General features: G+C 34.8%; 2 protein-coding genes across 2 annotated transcripts; both read right to left on the minus strand.

The window, feature by feature from the left end:
• Window positions 1–5,742: 5,742 nt before the first annotated feature.
• Window positions 5,743–12,421, minus strand: LOC131156177 (uncharacterized). The gene is made up of 3 exons (XM_058109640.1): window positions 12,261–12,421; window positions 12,016–12,103; window positions 5,743–6,725 (listed from the first exon to the last, which is right to left on the minus strand). Exons 1-3 carry the CDS (start codon window positions 12,317–12,319, stop codon window positions 6,540–6,542), a joined length of 333 nt encoding a protein of 110 aa, XP_057965623.1. The 5' UTR covers window positions 12,320–12,421; the 3' UTR covers window positions 5,743–6,539.
• Window positions 12,422–12,451: 30 nt separating this feature from the next.
• Window positions 12,452–16,417, minus strand: LOC131156176 (TOM1-like protein 2). The gene is made up of 3 exons (XM_058109639.1): window positions 15,357–16,417; window positions 13,554–13,829; window positions 12,452–13,081 (listed from the first exon to the last, which is right to left on the minus strand). The coding sequence occupies exons 1-3, from the start codon at window positions 15,840–15,842 to the stop codon at window positions 12,767–12,769; spliced, it is 1,077 nt and encodes a 358-aa protein (XP_057965622.1). The 5' UTR covers window positions 15,843–16,417; the 3' UTR covers window positions 12,452–12,766.
• Between the last annotated feature and the right edge of the window lie 8,128 nt (window positions 16,418–24,545).

Consider the following 24,545-nt stretch of genomic DNA (forward strand, 5'->3'; position numbering starts at 1 on the left):
TATATTTCATATAATTTTGTCCAAGAATGATTTGAGTCATTAAAACACTTTTTGACAAGGAAAAACAAAGTAATCGTCACTGCCGTAGTGCAGTCTTGAGTCCTATACATCTTACGGTATTTTGGGCATAACTTTTTTCTAGAAAATTCCAAATGGGACGATCTTCGTGTCCCTGGAAAGCTAAGACATAATGCCACAACTTTCATTTTGGTGACTTTTTTCTAATTCAGGGACCTCGTCGATGAAATTTAGATTTCGTCGACGAATTCTAGGCAGAAGCGCCCCAACGGGCGGAAAACGGCTAGTTTGCTAAATAAAGTATTTTTTCTTCCCCCTAACGACTAGTTAACGGCTCCTAAGGTTCTTGGGCTATAAATACAAGCTATTATACTTGTATTAATAAGGTTTTGAAGGTCTTTGATCATTGTTAGTAAAAAACATCATTTTATACAAAATCTAACACATTACATATTAGTTCTTCATTACATGTGCTCATTCTCTCTTGCTCACTTATTGTGAGAATAGTGTGAGGTTTGAGTTGTAAATCATATTTGCTCATTGTAAGGAGCATTCTTTGTAATCTTTCATCTTCTTGTGAAAGGTTCTTTGTGAACCAAGTTGTAAGGTTCTTTGTGAACCGAATCAGTAAAGGCTCTTTGTGAGCAGTAGGGATTTGTTCCCAAGTTTGTAAGGCTTGCTCCGCTGTGGAAGGAGCGGTTATAGTGGATTGTAGAATCCTTGGCTTGGTGCTAAGGCGTGGACATAGGTTTGGTGCCGAACCACGTAAAAATACCGGTGTTGTTCTTTCTCTCCCTTACACTCTTTATTTTATATCTTGTGCATGATTTATATTTATATTGCGATATAATTTCTTGTATCTTGCAAAGAGTTTTCATTTTGTAGAAAAATACGTATTCTGCGAAAAGAGTCTATTCACCCCCCCTCTAGACTATATACTCCAGGTTGGGACTTCCAACAGATTGGAAGATGTTGCTATAATCGTCTATTTTACTAATTTCCAAGATATAACAGTTTTTCGTTAAGAAATACATATCCAGTTTGAGATTTATTATTATGAGGATCAAATAGATATCTAGTATCTGCATATCCTACTAGTTGAGATTTGGAATCAAATGAGTCGAATAGACCCAAATCAGACGTACCTCTCAAATAACGTAGAATGTGCTTAATTCCAAGTTATATCTTGTTAGTATATTTACAGCAAATGTAATGTCGGGTCTTGTACAATTGGCTAGATACATCAAAGAGCCGATAACACTTAAATATGGTATTTTAGGCCAAGTAATTCCTCCCCATCATTATGAGGTTGAAATAGATCCTTCTTAACATCAAGTGATCACACCATCATTGGAGATCCCAAAGGATGAATTTTGTCCATATAGAATTGCCTTAATACTTTTTCCGTATATTTAGATTGATGAGCAAGAATTCCGCTATTTACATATTCAATTTGTAGGTCAAGACAATATTTTATCTTTCCTAAATCTTTCATCTCAAATTCCATCATTAAATAATTAGCAGTTTTAGTGAACCCTTCAAGAGTCCCAACTGAATTCAAATCATCAACATAAATAGCAATTATAACAAATTCGGATTCTGATCTTTAATAAAAATGCATGGACAAATTGGATCGTTTATGAATCCTTCTTTCACAAGGTATTCACTTAATCGATTGTACCACATGCATCCAAATTGTTTTAATCCATATAAAGAACGTTAGAGTTTAATTGAATATAAATTTATGGGTTTTGCTTCAAGCAATTTAAATCCTTAAGGACTTTTATATAAATTTCACTATCTAATGATCCATATAGGTATGTTGTTACTACGTCTATAAGATGCATGTTCAGTCATTTAGCGACTGCTAGCCCAATTAAGAATCTGAAAGTGAGTCCATCCATTACCGGAGAATATGTCTCCTCATAATCAATTCAGGGTTTTTGCGAGAAACCTTATGTCACAAGCCTTACTTTATATTGAGTAATTTCATTATTTTCATTTCGCTTGTGCACAAATACCCATTTGTATCCAACGGGTTGGACATCTTTTGATGTTTGGACTACATGTCCAAAAACTTCTCTTTTTAATAGAGAGTTAATTCTGATGTGATAGCCTTTTTCCATTTTAGCCAATCACTTTTATATTGACATTCATTAACAGATTTAGGTCTAGGATCCTCATTACTTCTAGTAATGTCAGTAACTACTGTATATGCAAATATATTGTTAACAACAACTTTATTTCTATCTTACATTTCTCCTGTGTAATGAATTGAGATCTCATAATTTTTTCCAGGTACCTATCCCTTTTCAAGGAATGTCACTTTAGAAGTTTTCTCTGTAGGAAATTCCTCTTCAGAAGGTTTCATAATAGAGATTTCATTTTCAGGAAAAACGGGTTTGTGAATGTCGAATGGATTATCCACCTCTGTAACCTCTTTTGGAGTGTTTGCAGATTTCAATTCTTTCCTTCAAAGAGTTTTATCTTTTGTACCAACAAGCCTTCTACGCTTAACTTGTAGTTTAGGTTCATTAGTTGGTTGTTGTCCTTCAAGGACATTAATACGTACTAGAACATTTGTAGCAGGTATATGAGATTTTAATATGACATTGGTATCTGCAAAAGAATATGGTAACTAATTTGCAATCCCTTGCAAATGTATACTCTTTTGAACTTCAAGTTCACTTTGGTTTGTGTGAGAATCTAAATGAGATAAACTCATAGCATTTCATGTGATTTTAGGCTGTGCTTCATACACTGATTTGCTACCCCTAATATAGGAAATACTAGTTCATCAAAATGATAATCTTGAAATCATGTTTTAAACAAATCACCTGTTAAAGGTTCCAGATATATAATAATAGAAGGGGAATCAAAACCAACATAGATACCAAGCTTACGTTATGGACTCATTTTAGTTCTTTGAGGAGCGGCAATAGGAACATATACTGCTCAACCAAAAGTTCTTAAATAAGAAATATTAGATTGTTAACCAGAAACTAATTGCATGGGTGAAAGCTTATTGTAAGCAGTTGGCCTTATACGAAATAAACATGTAGCATGAAGAATAACATGTTCCCAAACAGATAAAGACAATTTGGTTCTCTTAATCATAGGTCTAGCAATGAGTTGAAGTCTTTTTATAAAGATTCAACTAAACCATTTTGTGTATGGGTATGAGTAACGAGATGTTCAACATCTATTCCAAGTGTTATGCAGTAGTTATCAAAAGTTTGGGATGTAAATTTATCAGCATTATTCAAATGAATTGATTTAATTGGATATTCGGGAAAATGAGTTCGTAATCCAATTAGTTGGGAAAGAAGTCTAACAAATGCAATATTATGAGTAGAAAGTAGAGAAACATGTAATCATCTAACAGATGCATCAATTAAGATCATGAAATATCTAAATGGTCCAAATGGTGGATGTATTGGTCGGCATATATCACCATGAATTCTTTGTAAGAAATTAAGAGATTCAAGACTTACCTTTGAAATGGATGATTTGACAATTAATTTTCCTTGAGAGCAAACAGTACTCATGAAAACACTTGATAAAAAAATCTTCTGATTCTTTAGTGGATGACCATGTAGATTCTCAATGATTCTTTGCATCATTACATCTTCAGAATGTCTAAGATGATCATGTCAAAATGTAAATAATTTTGGGTCATTGCACTTATGGTACAAGACATTATATGATTCAACTACTTTAATATTTGTATAATATAATCTAGAAGATAAAGTTGATAATTTTTTTAAAATTTGTTTCTTCCTAGAAACAATAGAAGTAATATAAAAGAATTCTTTACTACCTTTATTTGTAGTTTTAATGTGAAATCATTGAGTCTTAAATCTTTAAAATTTAACAGATTTCTTCTAAATCTATTGGAATATAAAGTTTCATTAATTTGCAATAAAGTACCATTGGGTAACTTTATATTAGCTCTTCCGAAACCTTCAATCAAATTTGAAAAACTAGATATTGTTTTAACATTTGTTGAAAATATATTCAAGTAATGGAAATATTTCCTATTTCAAAAAATTGTGTGTGTTGTAGCACTATTAGCTAAACAAACTTATTCCATAGATATTTTAGAATCGATCAAAGCTTTAGGACAATCCATGGTGGTTAAAAATATATCATCTTCAAGAAGTAAATATTTACTATCTCTTATGGAGACTAGAGACATAGTCTCTTCAGGAGGTTTTTTCCTTTGAGAGATTAAATATATAGATGAGATATATATATATATATAGTCTCTTCAAGAGAACTATCTTACCATCTGTTTTTGGAGATTGATATCCTTTAAACTTTAAAAGATATATTCTTTTCTAAAGATATAGAGTAAAACTTACAAGAAATAAATTTAATAGAATTTAAAGAAATACATATTTCAATTGGTTAGAGTCTCGTGCTAATAACGTGCTATAAAAAATGTAAGAAAATAAATAGAGATCAGACAAAAATTTATGTGGTTCAACTTTGCCTAGTCCACGTGCGAATGAGATAAAAAACTTCCCTATCTCAGGAGGAATTATAAGATGATATGGAATCGATCTTGTACAAAATATTTCTCTTCTCTTTATCTCTCTTCTTCTCTCATCCTTTCTATATGCCTACTCTCTTCAAGTATTTTTCTTTGTATTACAAAAATGAGAGGAAGAAGGCCCTTTTATAGGAGATGAAGGGGTGGAAGATGAAGGAGTGACAACTATGCATGAAGGGGTGGATGATGAAGGGGTGACAACCATTCATATTTTTCATAACACAAAAATTATTCTTTAAATGGATTTGAGATCACTAACATGACTAATAAATTAAATATTCACAACTTGAATATTTTAAATCCCTACAATAGAAACCATATACATATGAGAGGTTTTTTTTTAAAAACAAAAAAAATTTATATCCCTCTCTTTTTCATTACTCTAAACCAAACTAGCTGTTGTTTTTATTATTTTCATATTTTTAGGTACTCATGTCTTGATTGGTAATGCATATGCCTACCCCAAGCTGTCTTTAGTTCTTTTCTTATCAAATAGTGGAGATAAATCGGGCAAACCTTATATGAATAGGGGTTTTTTCCTAGGTTGGCAGTGCTTTAGCTTAATGGTTTTCAAAAGAAAGTAATCACATAAGAACCCAGTGCCCCAGTGCTCGGTTTTTAAGATTCAAGGGAATACAGGAAAGATTTTTACAAAAAGAAATCAGTTTAAAACAGTTAAAATCTGGCAACAGTATCAACATTTCCATGCTACAGAAGCAAAGAACAGAATACATTAAACTAGATTCTTGGCAGAGTACAAACAAACTCCCTTATAAATTGCAGGGAAGAACTGTTGCATGTGGCATGAATATTCATAGAACCACTATAAATTCTATCAATCATTGGCCAAGTGATGAAGAATTGGAAGGATGAGGAAAAGAAAGTAGGGACAAAAGACAAACGAGCAACCTAAACAACGGAAAATGGAATTGACATGTAAGTCTCAAGAATGTACGAGGCTAGGAAATCCTCCAAACCAAAGCAACACAGGTTAAACAAAAAAGAAAGGAAAACCAAGACAAAAAAGGGAATAAGAAAAAGCCAATGAAGAAGGCTTTCCATGAAGTAAGAGTGTCCCCACCGCTTGCAGATTTGTTGGCATGGCCTGTTCTAATAATTTGTTAGCCAACCGAGATTTTAAATCCTAAGTTTTATTTAGGTCCACAACATGAAATGATAGCTTCAATAAGAAACAATAAGATAATATCCTTGATTCTCTCTGACAAGTCTCAATATCTTACTCAGGTAAAGGAAAATTACAGCATATGATTTCTACCAGACACCGGTAGCCAAAACTGCAGAAGTACAAGCTATTTATTATTAGTTGAAACCAATCTGAAGCATCAGCAATTCTGAAACTACCTGTTCAGAATTAGGAATGCAATAAATTTTTTGATGAGGTTCTAATCACACATCCTTTGAATCAGTGGCCTGCACCATAGCACCATGTCTTCTACTAGCTAAATGGATTGGCAGCAAGGAGATCGTAAGTGAGCCATCCATGTTCGAGAGGATTCATCCCAAAAAGAGTGAAGCATTTTATGATTAGAGGCCAATTTGCAAAGGGGGTGTTTGCTTCATGGAATTTGACATTCCAGTTAAGAATGAGATTACCGGAATATTTATATTTCTATAATCACATTACTATCATGCATCATTCCTGTGTTTGATTTGCTTAAATTCTATGAAACGAAATGTGTTTATGCCCTTTATGCCCATACAGAAGAAACAAACAGGCAGGCCGGAAGGTAAGCATTTTCTAGTTCCCTTTCCCATTTTTCAAACCCCCTTTCCTGGCTGTTCAGTTACCAATGAATTACCTCTCTCTCTCTCTCTGCAGTGTTGATCTCCATTACTCAATCAGTTTGCAGCTTGAGATCTGCTACTCACCAGAAGCCAAATGCCACCAACGAAGCTCAACTTCCCAGTCTGGCCAATAATCGACAGTGACCCGATTGATGAACTTCTACATGTTGAAAGAATCAGAGGCATCGTTGAGCTTCTGGAGGCAATCATCAAAATGTTCAGATCTGCTATCCCATTTTCCGCCATAAAAATCCCTGTCATGATGATGAATTGGTGCTTCGCCCTCTATACTCACCTGCTCGCCCTGGGCCCTCCCCAACAGCAGAGTCGACAGGCTCTCTACACCCTGTTCCATGTTCTTGATCAAGAATCCCAATTGACACATTTATCTTAGGGAAGTTACAATACCAACTTATAAATGGTAATAAAATTTTTCCAAAAATAATATAATTGGTCATGTGAGATGAATGGAATGTTAAATTTTATTTGTGAACCAAACATGGGCATACTATCACATTACTGGAATATTATATTACTAGAACTCACATTCTGTGAACCAAACGCCCCTGAGGTCATTAAATGTAAACCCAGAACTTAGTAGTTAAAAAAGTTTCTGTAGTAAGTGATGAAAAGGTGCATTTGGCAGCACGTCTTATTCAAAGCTTATGAAAATGGGTAGAAAAATCAAGAAAATAATGTGCAAAGCAGAAAGGAGCATAGTCAAATGAGCAAAGTCCAACAAACCTCATAACAATAGTTCATCTACTATGTGCAAACTAACCGAACTACTAGAACACATGGTTCATCTACTCTTCCTGGCTATTACAGTACAGAAAACTAATAAATACTAGAACAAAGATCAAAGAACAAATCCAATCTTAATTCTACTCCAAACTGCACAGTACATGTCTCTGGTTTAAAACTTCCGTTGAGAGAAAATTGAACTTCAGAAAAAAGGCATACATGGTAATGAGCTTAATTCAATGCAAAACTACAGTAATATGAATATAGGTGAATTAGTAATATAAACATTTTGACAAGTACCATGTATGGCATTTATTGGAACCAGCAAAATTCAGAACAAGCCTATGGCATATATCATATCTTATTGTGAGTGATGGTGCTTACGTTATTCATATAGCATCATGATATTAGAAGCTTGATTTGAATGATAATCAAACCTAAGAAATTAATTAGAAGCCTAAAAAACAAATTCAGAACAGATACCAAAAGCAAATCAACCTGAAAGATTAGACTTCGAGATTGGATTCAGAACAAATCTCAAAAGAATCATACCTGAGAGATTAGAAGTCCCAAAAACAAATTCAGAACATATCTGAAAGAGAAGCAGGCATGTGAGATTAGAGATATTTGAGTCAAATCTAGTTCGGAATAGATCGAATTCAGAAATAAATTGAATCGAACACTTACTAGTCAAGATTTCAGAGCTGCTGATTGAGTGGGAAGCTGGCATTATATTTGATGCTCGGGAATCAGGAAGTGGATTTGTAATGGCTGGAAGATTTGTGCCATTGCTGAGATTGAGAAATGTTGAGAGGGAACCAGAAATGTTGGCAGGGAAAGATGAGAAAAATAAGCAGTTAGGCAGAAAAGAAAAAGTTTATTTTATAATAAAGTTGTGAGTATAAAGTCAAAATTTTTGGCTTCTACTTATTGTCTTAAATCTTAATGAAGTGGTAGTAAAATAATAAACACTTTTCATTTAAGTACTTGTCTAAAATAATCCAAACACCACTTATTTCAATCATAATTACTTCACTCAAAGTGGTTATAAGTTCTTATTATTGAGTGTTCTCAAACAGCTCCTTACTTAAGAAAGTCAATTTTTCGGTAAGGATTTGGCTTGCTGTTGTTATAACTCAATTTTTTATTTTCTGTTATTTACAGCACATCCATTCAGTAAAAATTTCAAAAGCTACGCGTATTATTTTTACTCCTGCAGTGTGAAAATATGCAAGGCAACAAAGCACTCAAATTTTAATCATAAACAAAGAACTCATATCCCTTGTAAACTACATATAGTTGCTGAGGAAAAAAGAAAAGAAAATAAAGACAAAAGACACAGGTTTCCCCCAAGATTTGGTCAATAGATGCAAACCTCGTGCGAAATTTAAAAAATATGTTAAATTATAGGACACCTCTTAAATTTTATTTTTAACTTTTAAAAAAAGACAGCCCAGTGCACAAAGCTTGCATATATGGGGTCTAGGGAAAAGGCACCATAATGGGTTTATAGTACGCAGTCTTACTTGCATATTTTGAAAAAAATTCAAAAAGTTAACAATCTTAACTCTTTCTTGCCCTTGAAATATATGAAATGACATAATAATAGTTTAAAGTCACCCAAATGATAAAACATTTACACTTTTTTAGGGAGAATTACACAATTTAGTTAAATAACATCAACAAATAGTTTTGTTCCTTTTTTCAAAATTTTAATGTTTTGTTTTTTTGAAATTGGGAATGAATTTATGTTATTTAATGTGTGCCGAATGCAAAAAAAAGGACAAAATAATCAATTCTTTGAAATTTTATTTACTACTAAATAGAAAATTATAAAAATCAATCTCAGCGATAAATTATTCAAATTTTAAAACCTCAACAGAAATCCACCTCTTTTTACCAAATAATAGAAGGCGAAATTTGCACTCTTGCAGCAAAAATTTAAGTTCTGTTTGGCTCACAAAAATTATATTCTTAGGAATATAACGTAATACAATGAGAATGTAATGGAAATTGTATTGAAATATAATAAATTTCAAAAAATCATCAAGTAAAACTTTGTATTATTTCATCCAACAAGAATAAGAAAACAAATTTGTTCCTATGATGAAATTTGAGAATAGTAATTTCTTATCTATTACTTTCTATGGATTCAAAAAATTTTACATTATTATTCATTTTATGATAATAACACATTTTTTGAATAACTTAAGAAATTCCTCCTTTCTGCGAACCAATCATAACCTCCAAACATGAAAATTATCTTATCCTTCACCAATTAAGGTTATATTATTTTTATATAACTTATATTTAAATGCAAAGCGGTCCATGCTCAAACCCTGCAATAGCAAATAGTTTTTTTTTCCTTATAATTAGTGAAGTAAAGTTAAGTGATCATTGCTCGCGAATTAAGTTCTAGCAGCCGCACCATAATGCAATATCATTATTGTGTGAATTGGGGCAAAATGATCCAAATCAAAGGCCCAAAAATCCTTACTTTCAAACACAACCTTAAACTAATTGAGGATTAGCATCGATTTTTTTTATTGAAAAAGAAAAGTTCATTACTGTATAAGAGAAAGAATTACAAAGAAAGGAGGATAGAAATCCTCATAACACATAAATAATACAAAAGCAAGCAAAAAAACAAAAGAAAACCAATCATAAAAGTAAAACAAGCACATCAAACCCCTTTCCAATCCCTTTAAAGATCCAATAACAACATTCCTTGAAAGAAACCACAAAGATTGAGCCCAAAAAGAAGCCTTGAAGGCTGAAAGTAACCCTATCCCAAAGGAAATGCACAGAATTTATTTTCCGTTGAAGATCCTTGCATTCCTTTCGATCCACAAAGCCAAAAAATGCCCAAAAAAATTACACATCTCCATAAAAATTTTCCCAAATCCTTTGTATCACTGTTAGGAAATTATCAACAGTATAGGGAAGCACCAGAGCGTCCTCAAAAACCCAAAAAAGAGAATCCCAGAGCTGCCTAGCCACCCAATAATGTAGTAACAAATGATCACTTGTCTCGCCAGCTTGCAAAAGCATAACATAAATATTCAAACTTATGGCTTTGTAAGGTCTCCTCAATAGCAGCGAATCATTATTATAAGCCTAATAAGAGTCAAAGTCCACATAAAAGCCTTGATCTTGTAAGGAACCTTGGACTTCCAAATAAAGTGATTCAAGGGCAAAAACGAAGGATTTGGATTTCAACAACTCAGCAAGAAAAGATTTCGTGGAATATAAACCAGAAGAATCCCCAAGTCAAATCCTCAAATCATCACCCATGGAGAAACAAAAGAATCCAGCATATGCAGCAACAGAGAATCCTCAACCTTTCTCTCATTGAGATTTCTAAAGAAATGAAAATCTCAAGAAAGAGAACTACCCTCAAAGGAATAAAAAGCATTAATCGATGCATTATGTAAGAGGAACAATCTAGACAGACAAGAGAACAAAGATTCCAAAGATACCTCACCAACCCAAACATCTTCCCAGAAATGAATATGATTCCCATTCTCTATGCGATAACAAGTACGAGGCAGAAAAACTGAGGTACTTGAGAAATAAATTTCCAAGGATTAGCATAAGAAACAATACCACCACTGCTAGCATCCCACACATTCTTATGCAATCCATACTTTTAAAACCATGTTCCATGAAAAGTCAACCTCCAAAGCCATTTATGCTCCAAGGACATGTCTCTAGACACCAAGTTCCCAAGGCTCAAACCCCCTCAGATGATCCCTCTTCTCATAAATAAAGGAGTTTTACCCACTTTTGACGTCCACATCTTAAATTTCTAGAATATCGTATTAAATATTAGCAAAATAATATATATATATATATATATATATATATACACTATGTATTCTACAACTAGTGAATGACAAACTCACATCTAATGTATAAATATCTACAATTAACTCCTAATTAATATATATGGTTCTTACCTATAATGACATCTAATTTTCAACATCTCAAAATATTGTTAACTCACATTGGAAATCTTTCAATTTAAATTATAAAAAAGATAAAAATTAAAATTAAAAAGTAATAAATTTTATGAACAAATTAAATAAAAACATATTACATGCATCAATTGTCCAGTGTCTGGTAAAATCTAATTCATGTCACTGTTGAACTTGGGTCAAACACATCCTGAAGACACGCAATACTCCCAAATTGGAACATTAGAATTGTAGGCAGACACATGGTATTGAAGATTATATACTATGATCCAAACAAATTTTTAGTTCTGCCTCCAAAACCAGGAACACAGAACATGGGAAACTGTATATTTTCCAGCAATCTACTTGTAAAGTATCAAATAGATATGCTCAATAGAAAAGAAATGAAAATTTGACAGAGTGATGGAGAAGATGTTCTTTATACAAGAACTGGAGTAGAACCAGCTAGTAAAAAAGCAATAAATTGAACAGAATTTAATTCACTGCCTTCAATTCTTAATAGTTGCCAATAGAAAAACTATGGTCAATCACAATGTTTTCAATCAAACTCTTTGCAAAAACCACATAAAAATAACACAATGTAGATTTCTATGGTATAATTTACAAAAAAGATGGTGCCAGTGGATAAAAATGTAGACCTAATTAGATAACTAATTAAGAAGTTGCTAGATTATCTGGAATAAAGAAAAACAAAACAAAATTCCACTTTCCCTGCTTTTGAAACTTAAAATACCAACCTGTAAAATACTATCACTTCATTAACAATGCTTTCAAGCAGTCAAAATCCAAAACAAACAACAAAAAAGTATAATTAACAAATAGCTTTTTACAAATGAATACGTCAAAAGACACCACTTTTAGAATGAGAAAGGAAGAAATAACCAAACAAGTAGTCTAGAGGGAGAAGTATTGAACCTGGATGGAGAAGGCAGGGATGATTGCACAGATAAGTAGCACAAGAGCAAGGAGGTGAACAGTGATCTTAGCAGATTTAGGACAGGACCTGCAAACAAATTATCAAGATCATGGTCCATTATAGTCAGACTACAATTGGTTAACAAATCAGAGAGAGAGGGAGAGAGAGAGAGAAAGAGCTATGAGGAGAGCATGGAAAAATGGTAGAGAAAGAGGAAGGCAGCGGCACAGGAAGGAGATTGCACCTGGTAGATACAGAGAGGGCAACCACTGTGGTGAGACATGCAGGTGCATTGAGGGACATGCCACTTGATTTTAAGAAATTATTCCCTTCCTGAAGGAAGTGGTTTTCCTCTGTCCAGCAGAAGAAATTTTCCTCTGGAAAATATTTTCTCCTATTATATGTAACGTCAAACAAAGGAAAATTGGAAAAATATTTTTCAAAAAATCATTCCTCCCAATCAAATGGAGCAGAAATGAATCTTTGTAACACCATGAAATCAAAGTAATAAGCAAAGACCACAGGCAAGAGGCATGAGAAGACTCAAACCAAGCCAATGTGACTAGTATTTTCACAGAAACTTAAATAAAATAACATAATTAAAGTAAACTCTCAAGTCTCAACATAATTACAATAACTACATAAAGGTATCTATAAGTAAGGGGCTAACAGGATGAAGTATGCTCGGCGGACATTAACAGAACCTACATACAACGATACAAAGTGTTATTAAACCCAGACCAGCTTCCTTCAAATAACATTTCTATCATCACTGCTGGATTCAGTACTGCGCCCTTTCGGCAATTCAGCTACTCTGGCTTCACTAGGAGCCCCAACTTGCACTGGTGAATTGGCAAAGGGACTACTAGAGGTTTCACATGTCTTTTCTTCAACTTTTGCAGAAGTTTGCAATTCCTCACATCTGGAAATTACTTGCTGAAGCTCATCATGAAGATTTAGAGCCTCAAATAATAATCCCTCATCATCACCCATGCTCTCTATGATCCTCTGGATGACAGGAAGAGACTGTTTGCACTTCTCTAACATGCTCACTGTCAGATCATCCTGTTACCAAACAATACATATTATTGAATATTGGTTGCCATAATATTCTTGCACAAAAATGTCAGACACCTCCACTGTACCCACTTTCTCATAATAATAATAATAATAATACTAATCTTCCCTTCTACAAATATGTATTGAGTGCTAGATAGTTCATTAGAGGAAATGAATCAAGTACTCGTTCTGACAGATATGAACAAACAATTACAATTCTGTGCATTTGATATTGCACACATTTGCACCAACATCTATGATAGATTATAGTTTTCATTTACCAGGATGTGTTGAAAACTGTGCACAAAAAGTTGGAAAAAAAAAACACTTCAATAGTTCATATGATCTTTTTCTGCACACAGATTAAAGAAAAATTCAGACAGGAGGAAAGAGGATGAACATGGAGGCACTACTAAATGTCTGAGAAACATAGGTGTGTTAAGAAATGCTGCCTTCACATTAGTAGTAAATATATTACCTTCATTAGTTTCTCTTCTTCTGTTCCGGAGTTCAGCATGCTTGATAGCAGTTCAAGGCTGTTCCTAGTTATTACAAGAAACTCTTTCTTTTCTTCAACAGATGGGATGGCATAATTATAGGGAAAATTCAAATGATCTTCACCATGTGAATCCCTGCCAGGAATTGGGATATGAGAAGACATTGGCTGTTGATGAACAAAGGACTCCAAGGAATGTTGCATGACAGGTGAATTCCCATCCTCTACTGGTACAGGTGAACCTCTTTCCTTCAGCATCTGTAATGTTTGCACATTGAATAAAGGTTTAAAAAAATAGGCAAAAGAAAAAAACAAAAGGGGAGGGGGGGTTTCTATATCTTTTCAAATGCAAGAAAAAGGGTCATGCAATTGGAACAGAAAGAAAACTGAAACCAAAGTGACCTGTCATGAATAACAGAGCGGGAGGCAATATCAATATACAGATTAAAATGGTAATTAAAACATGAATGAGAAACTAAGACATGGACAAGAAACAAAATAGTGCTTCTTACATGCTCCCTTCCTTTTTTAAGTAAGACTCTTCTCCACCAGCAAAGCAAAAAATAATTTTATTTTATGGTTCAGTTGGCTTTAAAAGCAACCAAACAAATGAAATCAAAGAATAAAGTAGCAAAAAAATAACATGCAGGCACATTTTGCATTTTGTAAATTTGCCGGCCCCTAAGCTAAGATACTATAATTGTCTTCCAGCCTCAAGATCCTCTTGAATTCCAGGTACCTGATCTCATGGTGTTGTTGGCCCTAGGTAGCAATTAAGCATCAACATAAGCAAAGGTGACGGCAAACTTTAGAGACAACAAGTTTTTTTTTTTCTTCTTTTTATTTTTTTTTCCATGAAAGAGGAATGGAATCTTTTATGTTGCCTCAATAAATCAAACATGAGTCTAATACTGTAAATACTTAAAAACAGAAATGATCAAGGCACACAGTATTCCTTGCATTTTTATTTCTTAATTTTTTTGGGGGGAGGGCCAAGGACAAAGAATGAATAAATAATTAAATCAATCAAGTTGGTTAATTCCTTCGGTGCCCAAATTTCTTGTCAATTTACATTTTTTTGCCCTAGTTATTTTATCATATTATATCACCCATAAATGCAGTGGTTTGTTTCCTTAATATGTGCATTCAAAAACAGGCAACTATAGAAAGAAAATTGACAGCCATAAATATTACGTGATACAAAGACTGCTTCCTACTAACAAATAATGACGCGCACTGGAACATGTTTATATACGTACATACAAAATTATAATAAAGAAACAATGTGCTTGACACAGGAAAACCTACATAAATAAGGGGAGGAAAAGAGCTTGAAATTGGAGTTTTAAGAGGCAAAAAGAAGTCATAAGAGATCAAAAAGCCACCATGGACTTTTATGCCAAGGAAAAGCACTCATTATATGTTTGATGCATGAGAATTGAATTTAATTGGTTAGTCTATTTCTACAAGTGGGTCATTCGATTCTTTATTTCGTTTCATTTTATACTGCTCCGAAAAAAATATAACCCTGGCATCGAATTCTTAAACATAAAGGGTAATATTTAAATTGGCCGATTGCCTAATATAAGCATGAACAGCTAATGCGAATTGACGACTTTAATAAGAGAAAGCACTCTCTCATTAGCAATTTCAAAGTAGTTTTGATGCCATTAAGAGCCAAAACTAATGCAATTTCACTTATGAAACGACCAAAAAAGGTACCTCGAAAGAGACGCGCAAACAACACCAAAAAGATTAAACAAGAAGCGAAAAGAAGCAACTCACCATATAAGTTTGGCGAAACACGGGCAAATACGCGAGGTCCTCGGACTCACCCCAAGCCCTGATCAACTCCCAAGCCCTTCTCCTATTCCCGCTATCAGCCTGTGGATTGTCAATCATCTTCACCATCTCCTCCAAAACCTTCTCCGAAGCCACCTCCGAGAAAACCTTCTCGCAGTTCATGGCACAGGCCTCCAGCAGCTCCAGGCTGAGGCGCTGCACGGCCGCGTTCTTACCGGACATCTTCTTCTTGAGTGCGCGAAGGACCTCGGCGCCGCTGAACTCCTCACCGTTAATCATGGCGCAAATCCGCATGTTCATCCCCCAGTTGGGCTCCCGCAAGGCCTCCGACGTCGCCTCGTCTACCATCTTCGATTCAGGCGTCGGGGTTTGCAGCAGATCCTTCATCTTCGTGCTCATCATTCGACCCATTTGAGCGCCCTGATTCTTCAAGCGCTCGCCCAATGAAGCCAGCTTCAATTTGTCCATTATTCAGCACCAGAGGTACGGGAACAAACCCTAGCTGCGGTCGATTTTGAGCTCTTGGGGTGCTATTGTGTCCTCTTCTGTGTAGAGAGTGAAAACTCGAAACAGGGAGCGTCCTTCGCCGAGGTGAGATGGCTGCACGTAGGTGTGGTAAAACGGGTTAACGGGGTCGGCCGACTTATAAACGGGCAGGGGTTAAATGGACTTTGATAATGGGTGGCTAACGTATAAATCGAACGGGGCTTATTTAATGAAAAGATTGTAAATGGGTGATCCGTTTTAAAAATAATTTATATATTTTAGTTTTTTCTAAAGAAGCATTCCTTATTTTTTTTTATCAAATCTTAAAAAAAAAAAAACATAAAATGTGAAAAAAAAAAAATTATTTGAGAGTGAGAGCCGTGAGGGAGACTGTTGAAATAATTGGTTATATTCTATTTTGATAATGACAAATACCTTGGTACTAATACTTGTTTAAAATTTGTATGTAGGTTCACTCTACACATGAAGTTGAATAGATTTCTTTAATATGATGGTGTATGGTGATTCCAAGGGAGATTAAAGAATATTATGCTTAATTTGTACTTGTATTTTTTATATTATTCATTCTAGCTTGTAATTCAATATGATATGTAATAACTCCATCGTGCATTATAGGACTTCATGCTCAATTTGTCCTAAATTGAACTTAGGTTCCTACTCACTTAGTGCACAAGACCCCTCTACACTCACATGTCAGCAGGGGTAAATTTAAATTAAAGAATGAAACTTAAGCTTTAAATCATAAGGGTTTCGGCGACCGAACCAGGCAAGTCAAATTGTTTCAGTCGATCGAAACGTTGAATGGTCAAAAAGTTGACACGATTTCGGGCGACTGAACTCAAATGATCTGAGTGTCCACTGTCGATCGAAATCAAGCCCTAGCTTTTTCCAACAACTCAGGCACCCGAACTTCACGTTCAAAATACCCTCGGGCAACCGAACTTGAAACCAGACGACCGAACCTCGGATAGAATGGAAATCGCCTTGGTCAACAAATTGAACCCTTAATTAGGCACTCGAATAATAGAAAAAGTGAATTTTGAAGTTCGGGTGCCTAATTAAGGGTTCGATTTGTTGACCAAGGCGATTTTCCATTCTGTCCGAGGTTCATTCGTCTGGTTTCAAGTTCGGTTGCCTGAGGGTATTTTGACCAATGCTCACCTCCCAATATAAATGTCCATATAACGACCTCCTCAAAATTCACTTTTTCTAATGGAAAATCGCCTTGGTCAACAAATCCAGTCTGTCGACGAGTGCTTGCTTTTTTAGTTTTCTGATCTCTTTTCCTTTTTCTCCTATTTTCCCTTTTTCCTGATATAGCTGTCATATAACGTTGGCAGTGGTATGAGAAGGTCGTTATATAGGCATTTATATTGGGAGGTAAACATTGGCAGTGGTATAAGGAGGTTGTTTACCTATTTATCATGAATAAAGTGTTTGTTTTGTAACCTGTGTGGTTGATTAGTCCTGTGTGGACATATATGTTGTGTGATTGGTTTGTCCTGTATGGACCATGTAATCTGTATGATTGGTTAGTCCTGTGTGGACCAGTCTTGTGTGGACATGTATATTGTAATTGACAGTTCTGTGTGGACTAGTCCTGTGTGGACGTGTATGATGTGTGTGTTAGAAGTCCTGTGTGGACGATTACATATTGTGTGGATGTAGACCCTGTGTGGGTATGATTGAAGACTGTATGTTTATCTTGTGTGGATTGATTGTGGTATGCATATATGTGTGAAGCTCTATGAAATAAATATTGTTGGCTATGTGTAACTTTAATTAATTAAGTATTTAGGGTAAAGTAGATTACTCCACCCGAGGGCTTGCTGAGGAAGGCAAGTACTCTGGTAATTAATTGTGGATACCAGAGTAGAGGGAAGCCACTTGTATGGGTGGGTGACCTTCCCTATTCTTGGTGACTACCTGGATACACAACCCGAGGGATTAATGAGAAAGGTGAGTGCCTTAGTGTTAGTACTAGAGCTAAGAGAATCTACTTGTATAGGTGGGTAGACTTCCCTATTCTTGGGAATTATCAATCAAATATACATGTATGTGAGCATGTGATTGGATGACAAGACGTTGACCATGATATGATTATGAGCGTGATATTTTAGCTACTAGTGTATCATGAATGCGATTGTATGGATATTTTGATTATATATTAAACACTTCAGTCACACACTGTTATAAACTATTTCTTCCTTACTAAGTAGTGTCTCACCCTGTCGATGATTTAATCTTTTCAGGTTATCTAGGTGATTGAACTTAGATAGCTCCAGGGCGGGGTAGTTTTTGTGAGTGGTACTAGAATGTTTTGTATTAAATTTTATGTTTAACATATTTAAAATTCTGGTTGTAAAATGAGGAATGAGTTTGTAATTATTATGGATCTGCGTGTGTAAATATATAACACTAGCATATTTTGTTTGAGGTTATTTAATTGTTTCCGTTGCATGAATGGTATTAGAGACGCGTGTTGGTCTTATAACACTCCGGGCCCCACGTGGCGGGTTCGGGGCATTACACATACACTCTTCCTTTGTCATTCCTTTGATAAATCAAAATTCCTAAGTGTGTTTTTAACTAATTCCATTTGCTTAAAAACTCTCCTTGTTCTAGATTGATTTATTGTTTTTATTGAGAGTTTTAGTCAAGGTTTTCCCCCCGGTTTAACTAATAAATCTATGTGTGGGAAAACCTTTGTAACTAGTGAGTCTTTGCATCTTTGTTGCAAGACTCGTCAAGCTTGAGTGTTTTTTATTGCCCAAAATCTTTTTCACAAGCATATTTTTCAAATATCTCTTGAGCTATTATTTTGATAAAATTATTTTTGAGATATTTTGAATACTCTAGTTAGAACTCTTTGAAACTTGTGGTGATTGATTAATATCAATACTTTGTTTCAAAGATTGCTTGAAAATACACTCCGGAACTTGATTGTATATTTACATTAGATTGAGTGTTAGCACAATTCACTTGCACTGAGCATAATTACTGTCATCAGTGAGTGCATATTTACCTGGATTATATTGTAGTACATATCTGCTTGTGTAGAATCATATTTGCTTGTACGCAAAAAATTATTTGATTATTTGTTGTATTCTCGACGTGTGTTCGAAAGAAGGAGACTTGCCTTGTAAAAAGTCTCGGATTGGTTTTGACCCGATTAGGAAAGTTAGGTGTACCATCCTGGTAAGGTGTTGCAAACGGTGCCGCTCCACCCCTGAAGTGAGCCTCAGTGCAATCCTTGTGCGTCTGAGCCAAGTTGGGGATGTAGGCAGTATTGGACGGACCCCGATATCATATTTGGTGTCACTCTTACTTTTCCTACATTATATTCTGCATTGTGCTTGATTTAATTTTCTTACTGTATATACTGCATATCTGATTGACACGGTATTGTATCTAGTGAAGAAATACTAAAATTGTGGTGCATGAACTGAAAATTGTTTAATATATCATATATGCAATTTCATACACACTTAGACTGCCCCTAGGTTGTGTCATACTGTTGTTGGATGAGTTCAACCTAGGAGGAAATTTTTTAATCTCCAATTCACCCCCTCTTGGGATTGCACCAAAGTTAACAGAGACTAAGAGTGAGAGGGAGACTGAGATTGAGAGGGAGATTCGAAAGGGAGACTGAGAGTGAGAGTGAGAGGGAGAGGAAGACTGAGGGTGAGAAGGAGACTAAGACTGAGGGTGAAAGCTGATAAGGAGACTGAGAATGAGACGGAGATGAGTCAGATTGAGACGACAACGAGTGACTGAGTGAGATGGAGACAACAGCGAGTGACTGAGTGAGATGGAGATGAGAGAGACCAGATCTGATCTGGCATATTAGACCAGAGACGAGACTCAAGAGTGATATAGGGATGTGAGTGAGTGGTGATGACAATATGGAGAGCTGCGAGAGGATCTGCAGAGGAGAGAGCAACGATGAGAAAAAGAGAGGAGGGCAACGGCACAGATAAGAGGGAGAGGCTTTTGCTCATGCTGGAGTGCTGGCAAGTGCTGGTGTTGCAATGTTGCTATTTCTAGGTTAGGTTTCAAATGCAAGTTGAGGTTAGAATATATATAGATATATATGCAGATAAATGGGTCACCTGGCCGGTGTCCCGACCCGAACCTGCCTAACCTATTTAATAAAAAGGTTGGGTCCAAGTTGGCGTGTTAATAAATAGGTTAGCTTGCATTAATCCAAACTTGACTTAAATGGGTGGGTCATGGGTCACTCATCAAGTTTCGACCTATTTTGCCACCCCTAGCTGCACGACCCTGAAGCATGAGAAATTATTACATCGAGTCTATCATTAATCCAATAGACAACATACAATACATTGTATGAGCAAAATATAATTATTTTTTTAACAAATAAAAAATATAATTACTTTTTTTTTGAATAAAAATTATGTATACAAAAATTATTATTAATTTTTCTTCCTAAAATAAATTACAATGAAATTTATGGTTAAAAATTATTAAAAAAAAAAGAACTTAGAGTTTATATAATTATTTAGCAAAAAGAATTCCAACTTTAAGTGTTAATTTAAATAGTAGTTTTAATAGATGTATTGATTGTGCATTGAAATGTTTGTATTTTATTTAATAGAAAATGTTGTAAAGTTAGTAAGCTAATTTTTGTTACAAAAAAATTAATGAATATATTTAATTTTTAGACATCTATAAAATTATTTAATCATATGATTTTATAAATATATTTTAATTTTTTTGGCCTAACTATAAAATTTTATAAAATATAAACAACAACAACAAGCCTTAAGTCTTAGTAAGTGGGATTGACTGCATGAATCTTTTTTTGTCAATTTACCCAATCAAGAGTATTTTCCTCTATTATATTAAAGGTTATTAAATCCTTTCTCACTATTTTATTCCAAGTTAACTTAGGCCTACCCCTACTCCTTTTCATGTCAGATACAATAATTAACTCACTTATTCTTATAGGTGCTCTATTAGGCTTGCATTTTAAATGTGTTGACTTTTTGAGTTTGATCCCTATTTTGATGTTAACAAAGCACAAGTATCTTATGTGTGTTTTTAAGTGCTTAAGCATGTTTATAATTCAAACACACACATAAGGGAATGGGAAATGGAAGCCTGAAGGACTGAAAGACCATCTCAACTTGGCGTATTCCATCAAAAGAGTAAAGAAGAGGAAGACACATATTTTTGATTGTAAATTGCATTTAGTTTTTGGTCTGTAATAATGCACATCTTGCATGATGTAATTGAAAGCTCAAATGACCATAACCTGACCTTTTTGTTAGCTTTGGTGTATTCCCAAAAAGGGGGGGGGGTGGATTGGTATTTAAAATTTTTCTCCTAGGTTAATCTATCCAGAAGCAGTATTAACACAACTTAGGGTCTGTCTATGCAATTTCCAAATGTGCAAATAAATATGATGTGGAAATTAAATCATAAGCATCATTCACACCATAACAAACACATGTGGTAAATATAAAGTGCATAAATATAAATAGACACACGATATGTTATCGGGGTTCGGCCAACTGTGCCTACGTCCCCGCCTCTAGCTCGTAAGCCCGAGAATTCCACTAATGACTCACTTAACAGTGGCACCTAATACAATCAGGTCAATTACCGCAAGGCTGACCTCAACTTAACTAGGTCAATTAAGGGACTGCCTTCAACCAACACGCCTTAACAGGATGGCGTACCTAACTCTCCTAATCGGGTCTAAGCCAATCTGGGACTATTTCAAAGGGCTAGTCTCCCTCTTTAGGCCCGTGTCTGGAAATACAGCAGTATTTGAAATACAACGAAATGGTACAGTGATTATGCTTTCATGTAAAGCAGATGTGTACCTAGATACGCGTAGTATACTTAATCAATCAAATGCACATCAACAATGTAGGTAGATGTAAGCTCAGTGATGTGTATTTTTGTGCAAGCTACACTCAACAAGATATGATCGTTAACATGCTCAAGAGTTTTCTAATCAAGTTATTTCTTTGAAACAGAAATATCAAGTCTCAATAATAATCAAGGTTTTAAAGATGCTGCAAATATTCAAAACAATTCAAAATATTTTCTTCAATGTAATATGCTCAAGAGTTGCTTAAAGGAATACTATAGTTTGTAGAAAAATATTTTTGCACAACAAAATCAAGCTATTGGACACTAGCAATAATAATGCAAATATCCTCAAGCCTATGAGTTTATCCCAACACAAGATTTACTATATTCAAATCTATGAGAAAAACTTTACTAAACTCCTCAAAATAATATCAAACAATCAAGCAGAGTAATGGGAGTATTAGCACCCTCTAATAAACACTAGCCCCCTCAATATGCTCTCATACTAATAAAATGTATCAAGTGAATAAAGATATGAGAGTATTTGGACAAGAATAGGAATTTGAGATAGAGAGAATTTTGTAAATGATTTTCTGCAAATCTCATGTTAATCCTCACAAATGAACTCATATTTATAGACCAAGGTAAAAATACAACCGTTTAGGACATAGGGGTCATAATTAGAATTGTTTTAAAACCAATTAAGAAAATTAACCCCGTCTAACAATTTTTAACCCCGGTAAAAAATAAGTAACCTGAGAAGGTTAGGGTGGCTGAACCTTGGTTCGGTCACCTGAACAGACTCAGTCAGAAGAGCCAATCTTGAAGGTTCGGGTGCTCGAGTCTGGGCTTGGTTAGCTGAACCAAAGACAGAAACTTTCTGTCTGTGGTTCTGGTGCCCGAAGCTGAGTTCGGTTAATTGAACTTGCAAGTTCGGTCGCCCGAGGTTTTTTTGAATGCGATGGTTCGGGTGCCCAGGGAAGGTGAAAAGTGACCTTCTAAGGGTTCGGTCGCGCGAGGATGATAAGGTCTTTTAGGTTCGGTCGCCTGAAACCTGGTCAAACTGTTGACTTCTCAACAGTTTGGGCGCCCGAGGAGTTTTGAACTCCTGGGGTTCGGTCGCCCGACCTCTCTCAATTTTTGCAATTAAGTCCAATTTTTAATTCAATTATTTCCCTTAATAATATATGTGATATGGGGACTATTTTGTGCATTTGTGTAGGGAGCTAAGATCTTTTCAAGTACACCCAAAAACCTGGCGTCAGTCGACCGAAGGGTGCCCTAAAGTCATTTGGTCCCTATGGTCATTCTACGGTTATTTTGAGCTTACAAGAACTTACATGCATGACATACAGAGATTATTACAGATCGTATGCCTAGTTACTATTACAGACCCATATTACAATAATTGATTTGACAATACAAATTAAAGTCTCCAGGGTCTTCATTTCTCTTTAGGTTGCCGCATGCCATTATGAGAACCTGCACACAAATTTGACAACCATTAAATACCTTAGTGTTTGTTATCATCAAAACAGGGTATGACCCATAGGGTCAACACTTTCATCGAAAAATCTTTTCTAAATGGCTAAATTCTCACAAAGGTTTTTAAAATACTTTTGGGTCAAAATAAGGCTAAAACTTAGGTTTTTAACTAACCTTGGTCAATTGGCCCTTTCATAGTTATATTCACCTTAGTCAACCGACCCTTGACATTTGGCCTATTTAGAAAGCCTCAACCAACCGACCACTTTTGCTCATGAATAGCCAAGCTGACCGACCATAGTATTTTGGCCTATGTTATAAAGCTTTAGCCGATCGAGCTGTATGCTTTAAAGACTCCCAGTCGACCAGGATTGTTCACTTGGCCGACTGGCTTTTGAGAATAGTCGACCGAACTTATGAAGGTTTGGGAAATCGCCAAGGTTAGCCGACCGGTACCTTCCTCAGTCGATTGAACCCCATGGAAATTTGAATTTTGACCTAAGGTCAGCCAACCGACGAAGCCCTCGGTCGACCAAACCTCTCGGGTCTGACTATTTTTCAACACTAAAACGTGTTTAATTTTTTAATTAAAAAATTTTAAAATACCCTTCGTGTCCCTAATGGTCATTTTTCTTGGGAGCCCTATATATACCCTTCTCATAAGCATAATTAGTAAGGTGATTAGTTGAAAAATTCTCTTAAATATTTTTTGCTCTTTTTTCATCTTCAAAACTTTAATTCATACTCTTTTACTCTCATTTATTTCAAAATCATTTTTAAGAGAACTTTGATTATTTCTTTTACTCTCTTCATTAGCAAATTTACTGCTCTTGAAGATTGTTTAAAGAATCATTTATTTGGGCATTTATTCTATCATTTAAAGCATTTACTCCCACTTAAGCTTTTGTTTGAAAAATCACATTTAAGAGTAAGCTTAAAGTTTCTCCACATATTTTTCTTGATAAATATTTTTGGAGAAACTTATTCTAGCTTGTGGATCATTTTGCACATTTATTGCAAAGATTCAAAAGCTCACTTTTTCTTTATTGTAACATCTATTTTGTGCAAAAACCCTAAGGATCTCCCATATTCATTTTTGAAATATATATATTTTTTTGGAGAAAATCTTTGGGTGAGTCAAGAGAACCTTGAGCATATTTTCATATACATATCTTTGCTTGAAATGTCTCTCATGTTTTGATATTAAGAAAATCATCCAAAAGCAAAACCCTAGGTTCTCTTACATTTTTATTGAAGGATATTTTTTGGAGAAATATTTATTAGGGTTCAATCTTTGAAGTATTTTATCATATACTTCATTTTCAAAGATTGCAA

Source organism: Malania oleifera, chromosome 5, assembly GCF_029873635.1.
Source record: "Malania oleifera isolate guangnan ecotype guangnan chromosome 5, ASM2987363v1, whole genome shotgun sequence".
Lineage (NCBI taxonomy): Eukaryota > Viridiplantae > Streptophyta > Magnoliopsida > Santalales > Ximeniaceae > Malania > Malania oleifera.

Bases quoted from the DNA above. Each gene is read 5' to 3' on its own strand.
- LOC131156177 (XM_058109640.1), bottom strand. From the start codon at position 12,319: ATGTCCCTCAATGCACCTGCATGTCTCACCACAGTGGTTGCCCTCTCT. The intron at 12,104-12,260 runs GTGCAATCTCCT...ATTTGTTTGCAG, and splicing joins GCCCTCTCTGTATCTACCAG to GTCCTGTCCTAAATCTGCTA. The intron at 6,726-12,015 runs GTTCAATACTTC...AACATGGAACAG, and splicing joins TCCCTGCCTTCTCCATCCAG to GGTGTAGAGAGCCTGTCGAC.
- LOC131156176 (XM_058109639.1), bottom strand. From the start codon at position 15,842: ATGGACAAATTGAAGCTGGCTTCATTGGGCGAGCGCTTGAAGAATCAG. The intron at 13,830-15,356 runs GTGAGTTGCTTC...CAAACATTACAG, and splicing joins TGTTTCGCCAAACTTATATG to ATGCTGAAGGAAAGAGGTTC. The intron at 13,082-13,553 runs GTAATATATTTA...GTTTGGTAACAG, and splicing joins AAGAAGAGAAACTAATGAAG to GATGATCTGACAGTGAGCAT.